This window comes from Hoplias malabaricus, chromosome 2, assembly GCF_029633855.1.
Source record: "Hoplias malabaricus isolate fHopMal1 chromosome 2, fHopMal1.hap1, whole genome shotgun sequence".
NCBI classification, from domain to species: domain Eukaryota; kingdom Metazoa; phylum Chordata; class Actinopteri; order Characiformes; family Erythrinidae; genus Hoplias; species Hoplias malabaricus.
Window position 1 is genome coordinate 31,652,912 of NC_089801.1, and position 13,424 is coordinate 31,666,335.

Sequence of the window (13,424 nt, forward strand, 5' to 3'; positions counted from 1 at the left end):
TTCTACTAATGCACCATTTCAGTTTACTTTTTTAATCACTTATTTTACACTCTGAAAAAAACACTATCAGAACTTCCTTTGTAAGCAAGGGTTTGCAGATTAGTATCTTAAATGCGAACTAAGACACAGCCAGTCTTTGCTTAACCACAGTAATGCTGAACACCATTAGAACCCACACATTAACATCTTTCAAAATGGCTATTAATACAGTTTATAAAATTTTTATAAAAATTAGAGTCACTTTTTTTAATGTTGCATTACTACTCAGATTCAATTATCTTACTTAAAACAAACTTAATTACCCTGTAGTTAATTATAATAAAAATGTATTATTTTGTTCCAACACCAAGCAAAAAAAATGGATGGTTCTTATTTCCAGAAATCAAGATGTTCTGTTTTATATGACACAACAAATCCCAGATTTGAAAACTAAATTTTAAAAAAATTTCAATTTATTAAGCTATAAGAACAAACCTTAAAAATAACATTGGAGAAACCATTTATAATATTTGCTTGTTTTTGACAAAAAAATGTTTAGTTGTACTCTTCTCTCCTTGAAAGCTCTCCAGGTCTCAGACTAGGGTGCTCTCCATGTCTCAGGCTGGGGTGCTTTCATTTGTCTCAGGCTGGATGCTCTTCTGGTCTCAAGCTGGGGTGCTTTCCTTTGTCTCAGGCTGGGGTTCTCTCCTGGTCTCAGGCTGGGGTGCTCTCCAGGTCTCAGGCTGGGTGCTCTTCTGGTCTCAAGCTGGGGTGCTTTCATTTGTCTCAGGCTGGGGTTCTCTCCTGGTCTCAGGCTGGGGTGCTCTCCAGGTCTCAGGCTGGGTGCTCTTCTGGTCTCAAGCTGGGGTGCTTTCCTTTGTCTCAGGCTGGGGTTCTCTCCTGGTCTCAGGCTGGGGTGCTCTCCAGGTCTCAGGCTGGGTGCTCTTCTGGTCTCAAGCTGGGGTGCTTTCCTTTGTCTCAGGCTGGGGTTCTCTCCTGGTCTCAGGCTGGGGTTCTCTCCTGGTCTCAGGCTGAGGTGCTCTCCAGGTCTCAGGCTGGGTGCTCTTCTGGTCTCAAGCTGGGGTGCTTTCCTTTGTCTCAGGCTGGGGTTCTCTCCTGGTCTCAGGCTGGGGTTCTCTCCTGGTCTCAGGCTGAGGTGCTCTCCAGGTCTCAGGCTGGGTGCTCTTCTGGTCTCAAGCTGGGGTGCTTTCCTTTGTCTCAGGCTGGGGTTCTCTCCTGGTCTCAGGCTGGGGTGTTTTTCTGGTCTCAGGCTAGCTAGAGTGTTTTCTTTTGTGTGCTCTTCACCCCAGCCTGAGCCTGTTGAAAAATGTGTGCGCACACTCAACTGTACATAATTGTTTCTGGTGGTCAGAGGGATTGTGTTATTTCTGAGAGGACTTGAGGGACCTTTTGTTTAATCTTTATTGTCTTTCACATAAAATCACTTAAGTTTCAGATTCATGTTTCAAATCATTCATTCAATCAGATTGGCCCAAGAACCATATAAGGAGTATGAATGTGAAAATGGCTGTAGGAAGAGCTTTTTATTTATTTATTTATTTATTTTATTTTATTTGTTTGTCTACTGGGGAGGCACAGTGGCGCTCCAGTTTCCTCCCACGGTCCAAAAACACACGTTGGTAGGTGGATTGGCTACTCAAAATTGTCCATAGATGTGTGCATGAGAGTGAATTTGTGAGTGTGTGTCACCCTGCAAAGGAATGGCGCCCCCTCCAGGGTGTGTTCCTGCCTTGCGCCCAGTGATTCCGGGTAGGCTCAAGTTTGTCTACTTGTTCTTAGTTGTCAAATAAAAACAGCCAAACACTTACCCATATTTATACCTTTATTAAAAATGATAAAGGTGTCAGTTTGTCCACAGAAACTCACAAAGGCTAAAAGGGTCTTTGCCTGTTTCAGTGAGCTGAGCGAGAAACACTTAATATAAAATTACATCATGTTTTTTTTTTTTATCACTGGCAACAAGTGAAACTTCAAAAGGATAAATAAAGAACAATACTGAAGTCTCTGCCAAGACAGATCATCTCAAAAAAAAAAGGAGCAATAAATTTGTCCTAAGACTTGGCTACACTAAGAGGATTTCACTCCAACACAAATGCTTGGTGCTGGTTTAAAGGTAGATCATAAATGCTTTTCAATACTTGACAAGACAAAGACAAACTCAACTTCAACAATGAAATGTAATGTTTATGTAATCTTGAAATCACCAACAAACTCAAGTTATGACACTGAGTTTCTGGGGACAGATTCTTCCACTGTGAGCCGGAAAACACCTCAGTAGTTTTACCCTTCCATTGACCCAAAATGCTTCCTTTTCCATTCATTATTAATATTTACTTGTGTATATAAACAGATATACTTTAGCCTTTTTCCTATAGGACATATTACTAGCACAATACTATCTACAGTAGGAGCTAGTCTGGAGCATTCTATCAGATACAATATATCAGAAAGCTAAGACACAAGTAGCTGGTAAGAAACTATGTCCACTATACATTGCCTATTTAAACACAGAACCAAATTAAAAGTAACAGTCAAGTGGATATTTGGTACATTTCATAAATGCTAATACACTGCAGTAAAGGTATAGCAGTATAGAAGCAGCTAGTGGCAAAATCATGACTGATCATTTGTAAGATGAGATGAAAGAATTAATAATATTCTTCAAGTACTGTAGAACAGACAGCAGAGTTAATGTGTAGCAAAACACCAACAATCAAACTTGCTGTCTCTGTCAAATTACAGCAGGGATAAAGTGGGAGATAAAAAAGACAATTAGAACAAGCAAGATTTCACTTTTTACTGTTTGTCTGCGCAGTGGAACTCATTCCTCACAATCAAAGGCCAACTTTCATATACCAGTAACATGCAGTCTCAAGACTTATATTGCGAAATACAAGAAACCAGCAGAACTCAGCTAAAATGAGGAGTTAAGAAAGAGAAAACACTCTGGCAAATCGGGTCATTAAGCATAAAAACAGTTCCCGAAAGAAGCTCAAAACATCTGGTCACCAACAGATCTCCAAGACTAAAAAAGCCAAAAACTGAAAGAAAAGCCAGGAATGCCTCGTGTGTGAACCCATGACAGTTAGTTTACGGTCCGATGACAAAGAGAGAATATATCTGAGTCACTGCAGTTCCTGAATAATTCCATCCTAATATCTTAATATCGTCTAATTTGCTCCTCGTATAAAAGGTACCCAGTTGGGCCTTTAGTTAGAATTCTGTAGAACTCACTACAGATTGTCCAGCGCAAAACAGGAAACACATATATACACCCCTCAGTGAACCACTGATGCCCATTCTCACTGGGCTCTTTTACACTAGACTTACTGGAATTTGAGGCTCACTGTGAGAAGGACAGTAACAACAGCCTCTGGCCAGAGACAGTGAAGAGGAGTTACGCTCACAGTTCTGTTCATGTAGAAGAATCAGAGCTGGACTGACCAGCAAACGGTGGGACCTATCATTGACTGTGTGGGTTGCTTAATAATTAAGAGATTTCAGTATTAAGAACTAATAAAGAATGCATGAATATAAGATTAAGGGTATTAAGATTTTACTGGGAAAGCAGAATTATGCATTCTCAACCACTCTCAGGTCCAAGAACAGACCTCTCCACCCATAGAGCTGCACAGACTGGCTGATTCTCTCAACACCACAACTAGCAGAACTGCCCGTTACACTCTGATAGTCTGTCCAGCAGCTGTTATCAGCCTAAGAGAAAACCACTTTTGGGTAGCGAACTAATTACCTGCACTCTATGACTTTTTTATGCACCTGTCTTACGCTTTTTTACGCACAGTAACAACTAAATATGCAATGGTTTATCTGTTAAATATGTTATCTGGTATATTCATTCATTCATTCATTCATTATCTGTAACCGCTTATCCAAATCAGGGGCCCGGGGGGTGGGGGGTCCAGAGCCTACCTGGAATCATTGGGCGCAAGGCAGGAATACACCCTGGAGGGGGCGCCAGTCCTTCACAGGGCAGCACCGGCACACACATTCACACACTCACACCTACGGACACTTTTGAGTCGCCAATCCACCTACCAACGTGTGTTTTTGGGCTGTGGGAGGAAACCCGCGCACCCGGAGGAAACCCACGCGGACACGGGGAGAACACACCATACTCCTCACAGACAGTCACCCGGAGTGGGAATCAAACCCACAAACTCCAGGCCCCTGGAGCTGTGTGACTGCGACACTACCTGCTGCACCACCGTGCTGCCCTGGTATATCCATCATTGCCGAAATATTATTAAGAAGTATTTTAATAAACTGTTCTACAGGTTTTTAGAAAAAAAGCTTTTTTTATGGAATGGTTACTGTTTAAATGGATCAGTGTAGTAAACAATGAGGGTCTAGTCACAAGACACCGATAGGTTAGAATGATTACTCTTATTCATAGTTAGTTACAACCAATATACAATGACAAACCCTTGATATTTAGTCAGATCTGGGTTATTTCCATCATACCTGGAACACTTTACGACCACTGGGGGATGATACACACGTTACTGAGCGTTGGTCAACCAAGTCCAAAGCCTGCAGGGTACAGGAGCCAAAAACAAACCGCAGTCTGTGTGTTAGAGAGAGAGAGAGAGAGAGAGACAGAGAGAGAGATAGAGATATTTTACCATTGCATGTATTTACCATTTACCAGGTAAATCACAGGAAGTAGTGGTGTGAAATTCCTGCTCTTGCTGGACGTTTCCTCTCAGACCAGTTTGGCCACCTCTCTGTGGTTAATAGAAATGTAATTAGTGGAAGAGCGCTACATTAGTGCTTTAAAATGTACCATATGTGGTGAATTTATCCGACCACAAACAGCCAGAGGCAGGAACCATGTCACCGACCCTTTCTGGATGACGCTATTGGTATAGAAACTCTTGCACTATTCTGCCACAATGACTTCCCCAATAAAGCACCTTCCTGGCTTTGCAGTGACGCTAAAATGCCATTTAGAGAGGCGTGTGATGCCCGCTACAGTCATTACTATGGCTTAATGTTTCCCTTTGGGACTGCTAGATGACTGCTATTGTGGCTTTATAAGCACATTTAAAAGTCATGTTTTATTCAGACACTGACATCTGGAACAAATAAATAGCCCAGGAGGAGCTGTAGCCTTGACCTCAATTCGGCATGTTCACATCTAAACAGACAAGACCAGAGAATTCACAGGAGCTTTCAATGTGTTCATGGCAAAGTGCACAAACTATTTAAACTTGGGATAAAATCATTTTGACATATTTACATGAATTATTAAATTAAAGTTAAGAAATAAATATAAATATATACTTACGCTATAAGTAAGTCATCAGGTACTAGGGATAAAAGAGAAAAAAGCTCTTATTAAAATATAAATACATAACCGACACCTAACAAAAGCTGCTTTTGTTGATGCTTGTCATGTTAGCTGCAACAATGCTCAGCAACAGCTTTTTTTAATGTTTCAAGACATTTCGCTTATAAGATATATGCACAAAATTAAGCAGAGACCTCTTCTAAGTACTGAATTCATCTAATGCTGTGGTCCATCTCCAAATGATGTGCAGCTTCTCAAGTGCCCCATTAAACTGTAAATGCTTTTCTATGAAGATTATAATGTTCTGAAGTAATTTAACATGAGGTTAGGATCACCATTCTCAATTCCACATGTTGGCAAAAGGGGTAAAAAGCCCTCAGGCACTGGACTATAGAACTGCAGAACTGTTTTCTCTAGAGTGAGGGTGCACCATCCGACCTTTGTTGCCGTGCCAAGTGTGATTTGAAAAAAAAAGAAAGAAAAGAAAAGCTTAACCAACATTTCACTAATGCCATTCTGGCAGATTGCAATCAAATCCTCAAGACAATGTTCTAATGACTAATATCTAGTTTCAGTCATCCCCAAAACAGACAACAGAACTATTTTATGTTTCAGAGGAAACAGTAGATAAGGATTTTTATATAAACTTTTAGACATGCAGTGTATTTAATACATTTTAGTGACAAACACATCTTCTTGAAGATCCATTTTTCCATTACCATAGATAACATCTAATGACCAAAATTACTTTTCACAGAAATGCCTGAAGCACCACTGTTTTCTTCACAGATCTATTCAGCCTTAAGGTAAAGGTTAACAGGAAATACTGTCTAGTGATGTTTTGCATGTTATGTGATGTTTTGCACGAGTTCTATCTCAAACAAATCAGTTAAACAGGGAGAGGTGTTCCAAAAAAGCACCATGAAATCTTATCAGTTTCCCACACAAATATCTGAGGAAAGACCAAAAGGAATGCATAATATGAATTTCCCTAGTTTTGCATGTCTGATGTATGTGCCTCCCTCATGTGACAATTTAAGGGACTGCAGTTTTCGCCTCCTATGACTCAGAATACAGGCATGCAAATAATAATGCATGATTTAAAATGAAGAGAATGAATGGTGAAGAGAGAGCTGAGCAGAAAAGCAAAGCTCTTGATTTACCATTCAAACTACGTCCTAACCCTCACCTATGGTCACGAGCTTTGGGTAGTGACCGAAAGAACGAGATCGTGGGTACAAACGGCTGAAATGAGTTTTCTCCACAGGGTGTCTGGACTCTCCCTTAGAGACAGGGTTAGGAGCTCAGACATCCGGGAGTGGAGCCGCTGCTCCTCCATGTCGAGAGGAGCGAATTGAGTTTGTTCGTGCATCTGGTCCAGATGCCTCCTGGACGCCTTCCTGGTGAGGTGTTCCGGGCATGTCCAACGGGGAGGAGGCCCCGGGGCAGACCAAGAACACGCTGAAGAGACTACATGTGTTGACTGGCCTGGGAACGCCTCTGTATACCCCCGGAGGAGCTGGAGGAGGTGGCTGGGGAGAGGGAGGTCTGGGTTTCTTTACTTAGACTGCTTCCCCCGCGACCCGGACCCGGATAAGTGGTGGAAAATGGATGGATGGATGAATGGATGGATGATTTAAAATAATGGTGAACACATATTTATTGATTCATACATATTTATATATTTGAGGCTGAAAGTAGGGAGTGACCACGATAATCTGCACTGATAAAACACTTAAAACTTACAGCTACTTACTTTGTGATATCTCCGAGTATGTTCTTTGTAGATCTTTCAGAAGTTGTTCAGCAACAGCAGGCAAACAAGGCGCCATCAATGATCCTTCTGAGAACTGCACAAAAGATTAACAGAGAAACAGCAAAGCTTAACTTACAGAATATTTACATTTCATTTCCAGCTACCATAGAATATTGCTGTCCACCATCTACGTCACACTATTAGAGTTTCTGAACAAACTTTGGGGGTGGGGGGGGGGGTAACCAACGGTCTTTTAAACCTTATTTCTTGAATTAGTAAGAAATAACATGTTTTCTGACTATCAATAAACACAAGTTAGGAACTCAAATTCCACTGTATTTATTTGTTTGACACTTTCATAGAGCTGGTGCTTAGCCTTTAACAGAAAGAATAGTGGGCAGACAATCAGAACTCATTTACATGTTCCAGTATTAAACGCAAAGAAATAGGCCAGAAATAAAAAAATAAAAAAAGATGTGAAAAGTAATATTCAAGCATGTTAGGAATTTAAATTTAATCCTGTTTTATTCGGACCGAATAGTTAATAATTCATTCTTTGTTAGGTGTTTAATTTGATTGTGCTCTTGGCAGGTCAGGACTTGAACTGCTTTGCTACTGTTAGGAATCGATCTCTAAATGATGTCCCCCAATATCACGTATTTAGAAGTTATTTCTGAGAAACAAACCCCTTAATGCACCAGCTGAAGCTTTACAACTTCACTGGCATTCAGTAAACACGGGTCTATGAATGCAGCTCCCCTGTACCCCTTAAACCTCCACCACTGCCTAAAACTCGAATGCCCCACCGGGGAAGCTGACAGGATTGATCCTCGTGGTTCATAACGCCCTAAAGCCCGGCTGTCAGAGTCTGCCTGTTTGAGATTTTGAGAATGAGAATGCTTAGTCAGGCTTAATACTGTTTCTGATTTATATTCCTGCGCTTATTAAAACCTGCGTTATTCTTACATAATGCATAAAACCCAGTACTACTTAAATGCACACATTCCACTAAACCAGAGGCTCCGTGGAGAGACATTTTACAGTGTTTGCAGGGAGGAAACAGTCATTTAATACCTATGTTGTGCACTATGCAGGGATTAGGGAGCCTTTGGATAAAGGTAGTGACAGAACGGTAGCGTTACTGTCCAAAAGAACAGAGTTCAGAGATTCTAGCGGCAAAGCAGCGTGTTTTATACCTTAGGAAAAACTATTACTAAAAATATTTATTTGTTCGGAAACACGTCCCTGGACCGTTTAAAACGTATTAAAGTTGTAACATTACCGATACTGGAAGCTGGGTTCTTTATTTTTCCCGCGCCATTGAACTACTCCGTCACTAGGAAACGAACTCGACGCGGAAGTGTGGTCTTTGTAGTTCGTTTAGGACTGTTTTGTAGTTTGTATATCTTAAAATCCATGGTCTTCTTGCAGGACAAAATATTTCACAAATGTAACCCTCTAAGCATAACTGCTGATAATATTCAGAGTTACCACAATCAGTGAAAATAGCTGTTATTTACATATTATTTGTAAACATTTATTTCAGCTGTGATCCGCTGCCTCCATCTAGTGGAGAACCAACGGTACTGCCACAGGTTTGAAATACTGAGGCGGGAATGTTGTCCCACCAATGTGTGTGCATAAACCTAAGATGTTAAAAAATACGTGTAGTGTAATTCAGAACGAAACGTGTGTGTGTTTCAGATTAATCGCGTAACACATTATTAAACCAATTCCATAGGTAACAGGCAAACACAGTGGTTCTGAAGGGCGTGCTGCCGCCCGCTTTAGGACCTCGGGTTCTCAGGACATTCCTCGACCCCTACTCGGAGTGTGGTGTGTTCTCCTCGACTGTGTGAGTTCCCTCTGTGTGAGTATATATATATATATATATATATATATATTATTTTTTATTAGTTTAGTGTTAGTTTTCTGTCGTCTATGTTTCTTTGTGGTCGATGGGGAATGTGTAATACACAGATTGTATTATGAACATACTTTTATTTTGTAGAAAACACAAAATACCAAACAAACATTCAAGGCTTCATCGCGCAAAAACCTAACGAGTGCAATCCGACACTTCTGAGTGCTTCTCCAGATTTACATTACTCAGTCCAGTACAGCTTCTGGACTCTACGCTGAAACAGTTCTTCTCTACAGAGGATGCATGTTTTACACTTAACAAACTCAAGTGTAACATACACATAAAATGAACAAACCTTCACAGTTCCCCCTCTGTGTTTTCACCACAGTTCCTCTCATGGTCCTGAGAAGTTCAGGGGCCTGTCCGGTCTCTGTCTGTTAGGGTCCCCAGCGCTCCTGAGCGGGCAGTATCCGAAGGAGAGCGCGGTGTCTCCGCCACTGACCCACGGCGCCGGGGCGCTGTTCTGCTGGCAGTAGAAGGAGAGAGCAGTGTCTCCGGTGCTGTTCCACAGATCTGGGGAACTACTCTGGGACCAGTAGGGGAGGGAGGGTGCGGTGTCTCCGGCAGTGTTCCCCAGGTGTGTGGCGCTGGTCTGCGGGCAGTCGGGACGCATGTCTGTAGTGTCTCCGGGGCTGTTATATGGCTTTGACACGCTGCTCTGTGGGCAGTAGCGGAGGGTATGCGCTGTGTCTCCGGTGGCTCTGCACAACGGGCAAACATAGCTGCGCAGCACGGGGCAACGCACCCTGCCATCCCGCCAGCGGAGCCGGTGGCTACGGTAAAACGCCGCGCTCTCTCCGTTTTGTCTGCAGAAAGCGCAACAGCCCTCCCGCTCCTTGGGGGGCGCCTCTGTCCGCTCTGGAGCCGCTAGCGCTGAAACCAACAAAATACACGTCAGATACAGTTCAATACATTTAAAACATATATACTATTTATAGACATACTATTTCTAACACGTTAAATTAAGTCTCAGAAATAACTTTAGCAATGGATCTGAAATGTTAAATTAAAGGTCAAATTAAATCCTATCCTATAACCAGTAGTTATTAAAGGTGCAGTAGTCATTTTCACTGGCGTCCCTGTCTGTGTTGTTCATAGACACCAGAGGCGGCACATAATAATAATAATAATAATAATAGATTTAATTGTATTTAAAATCAGTCATTTTCTTCATATTTTAGATTGGTTTCTACTGTTAAAATATTTTTAATACGTAGTGCACCTTTAATGAGGACAGAAACACCTTAAAATGCATAAACACCGGTTATAATAATTACAACACTGCCCTACTGTTTTCCAAAATGTTCATATTCATCAAATAAAACCACGAAATTATATAAATAATAATAATAATAATAGTAGTAGTAGTAATAATAATAATATTAATGAGTCATAGTATTATTAACAACAACTATTCGTCCCCTAATGTCGTCACAGTACATTCTTACCTCTCTCCCCGTGTTCCACAGTAGGTGGGGGCCCGTGCGGCTGGACGGTTAAGGAGCTCTGAGTCCCGGTTTGGAGGACGGTGGAGAGGGGGGTGATGATGGGGGCGATGGGAGCAGGTGTCTGAATTGACAGAGGTCCCGTCCTCGCGCCGCTCTCTGTCGCTTCTTCGCGCTGATCCAGCAACGTATTCCCCAGTTCCAGGTAATCCCGCCACATGAGGAAGTGTCCACGAGGCACAGACAGATCAGTCACCGCGGGCTGCATCTCTGCGGATCTCACGCTCAGGTTAGAAGGTCAGAAAGTGAAGGGCAGTGAGGAATGGGCTTTTATATTGGGGAGCTCTGTGTGTGGGTCAGGGAGAGGCCAGACTGTAGTCAATGTGATTAAATTCATATTAAAGTTATACCATAATCTACATGAACTTTGACCTACGTCCAGCAGGTCACTGCGGTTAAGCCAGCTGCCGTTTGTGAAAACACGGTTACTAGCCGCGTGTCAGATTTCAGTGCGCGTATATACTACTGACTGAGCGGTAATACTCAATGCGCGTGAAGATCTGAAAGGAAGCCCTTCATTATAAAGGAAAGATAACCGCATTTAAGCGGTTTAGAAATTGGTAATTTTTAATAAGTATTTCATAAAAAACACATATGAGTTCAGTGTTTTCCAGACTATGAACCTAAAAAATATGAAGTGATTTTACTGTATAGTTTTTGAGTAAATAGCAATAAAACTCCCCATAATATTCCATTGTTTTTAATGACTCAAGTTTACTGCTTTATAAAATGGTTATTTTGAATAAGTAGTTCATACAACCAACAGATATCTGTCCAGTGTTAACCAGACTATGTACCTATGAAATATGAAGAGATTTTACTGTATAGTTTTTGTGTAAATTGCATCCAAAATACCCATAATTCATTCATTCATTCATTATCTGTAACCCTTATCCAGTTCAGGGTCGTGGTGGGTCCAGAACCTACCTGGAATCATTGGGCGCAAGGCAGGAATACACCCTGGAGGGGGCGCCAGTCCTTCACAGGGCAACACAGACACACACACACATTCACTCACACCTACGGACACTTTTGAGTCGCCAATCCACCTACCAACGTGTGTTTTTGGACTGTGGGAGGAAACCGGAGCACCCAGAGGAAACTCACGCAGACACGGGGAGAACACACCAACTCCTCACAGACAGTCACCCGGAGCGGGAATCGAACCCACAACCTCCAGGTCCCTGGAGCTGTGTGACTGTGCCCCACCCCCCCCCATATTTCAATTATTTTCAATTATTATTCAAGTTCCATGCTCCATAAAATTGTTATTTCTAATAAGCAGTCCATACAAGCAACAGATATCATTTCAGTCTTTACCTTAATATGTACCTATGAAATATGAAGTCATTTTACTGTACAGGTTTTGAGTAAATGGCATCCAAAATCCACTGAATTGTCCATTGCTCTTAATAATGAATAAAGTACTGATTTATACAATGGTTATTTCTAGATAGATAGATAGATACATAGATACATACATAAAAAAAAGAAAGATCCAGAAGGAAATTTAGCAGCCAGCAGCAACAAACACATCATAGTAGACTTCACTATAGAGGGGATGTTACATTTACAGGACATGGTAAACAGATCAAAGTATAAGAACACACAAAATATCACATGAAAAGTAAAACAAAATATTGATGCAAGGGCAGAGAATAACATAAAAAGATGGGAACTATGGTAGCAAGGGCAAAAATCATGCAGAATTTGTCATGTGTGAGCGAAAAAGACTTGAGCCTCGTAGCCTCAGATGTAGATGTATTCATTGACTAGTGTTTGTGTTAGACAAACATCCCACAAAAAAACCTAAATTAAAAAATACATGTATGTAACTCGCATTGCACAGATTTAAATATTGGTTTCTGAATGTGCAACTTCTGTTTATTCAAGTGTGTGAGGGTGTTTTGCACCATATTCACCACTGCAATTGTACCAAAACTGAGAGTGAATGTTTTTGTACCTGTGTGTGTAGAATTGTATTTGTGCACCTGCAATAAAGGGTTTGTGAAGGTGTAACTGTGAAGTTGTATTTGGGGAAACAAACATATATTCAGGTGTTTTGCCCCAAATATACCTTCATAGAACTTTATCTTCCATGATGGAGAGAGCATCCTACTATCAGCCACTATAACCACAGAGTCCAGCTCCACTCCAACCACTGACCCCGCTCGCCTGGCCAGCTTTTCCAGACGCATCTCGTCTCTTTTCTTCATACTGCCTCCAGCATAAAAAAGACAGCTGGCAACCACGGACTGATAGAACATCTGTAGTAGCTTCCTACAGATGTTGACCCCAGCCTCTTCAGAAAATACAGCCGCTCTGGCCCTTCCTGTACAGGATGTCTGTGTTCTCAGACCAGTTCAGTCTGTCGTCAAGCTGCAGCTCAAGACACTTGTAAGACGTAACCACCTCCACTGAAACCCCCTCAATAGAGACTGGTTGCAGGGTTGGGCCGGGCCTGTGAAAGTCCATCACCATCTACTTGTTTTGGAAGTGTTTAGGTGTAAGTTGTTTCTATGACACCATGACACTAAGTCCATCACTCCTGCACTCCTCCTCCTGTCCTCCCTTTACACACGCCACAATGGCAGTGCCATCTAAAAAATGCCTGCATGTGGCATATCTCAGATTTGTACATAAAGTCTGAGGTGTAGAGCGTAAAGAGAAATGTTGAGAGTGCAGTCCCCTGTGGTGTTCCTGTGCTGCTGACTACAGTCATTGATGCACAGTCCTTCAGCCTGACATACTGAGGTCTGACAATGAGGTAGTCAGTGATCCAGGTGACCATGTGTGGGTCCAGTTGCATCCTCGCTAACTTCTCTTAGCAGGAAAGGGCTTTATGGTTTTAAATTAACTGAAAAACATTACTTGCACAGCACAGATGAGAGTGAGCCTGATGTAGAAGGTAAAGGATGGCATCCTTAA

The 13,424-nt window shown here is 41.8% G+C and overlaps 2 protein-coding genes across 2 annotated transcripts; both read right to left on the bottom strand.

Annotated features, from left to right (window-relative positions):
- Positions 1-551: 551 nt before the first annotated feature.
- On the bottom strand, positions 552-4,853 carry LOC136676294 (uncharacterized). The gene is made up of 3 exons (XM_066653182.1): positions 4,805-4,853; positions 4,483-4,501; positions 552-1,340 (listed from the first exon to the last, which is right to left on the bottom strand). The coding sequence occupies exons 1-3, from the start codon at positions 4,851-4,853 to the stop codon at positions 578-580; spliced, it is 831 nt and encodes a 276-aa protein (XP_066509279.1). The 3' UTR covers positions 552-577.
- A 2,219-nt stretch (positions 4,854-7,072) lies between these two features.
- nanos2 (nanos homolog 2) lies at positions 7,073-10,720 on the bottom strand. The gene is made up of 3 exons (XM_066661172.1): positions 10,440-10,720; positions 9,287-9,864; positions 7,073-7,161 (listed from the first exon to the last, which is right to left on the bottom strand). The coding sequence occupies exons 1-2, from the start codon at positions 10,702-10,704 to the stop codon at positions 9,326-9,328; spliced, it is 804 nt and encodes a 267-aa protein (XP_066517269.1). The 5' UTR covers positions 10,705-10,720; the 3' UTR covers positions 7,073-7,161; positions 9,287-9,325.
- Positions 10,721-13,424: the final 2,704 nt, after the last annotated feature.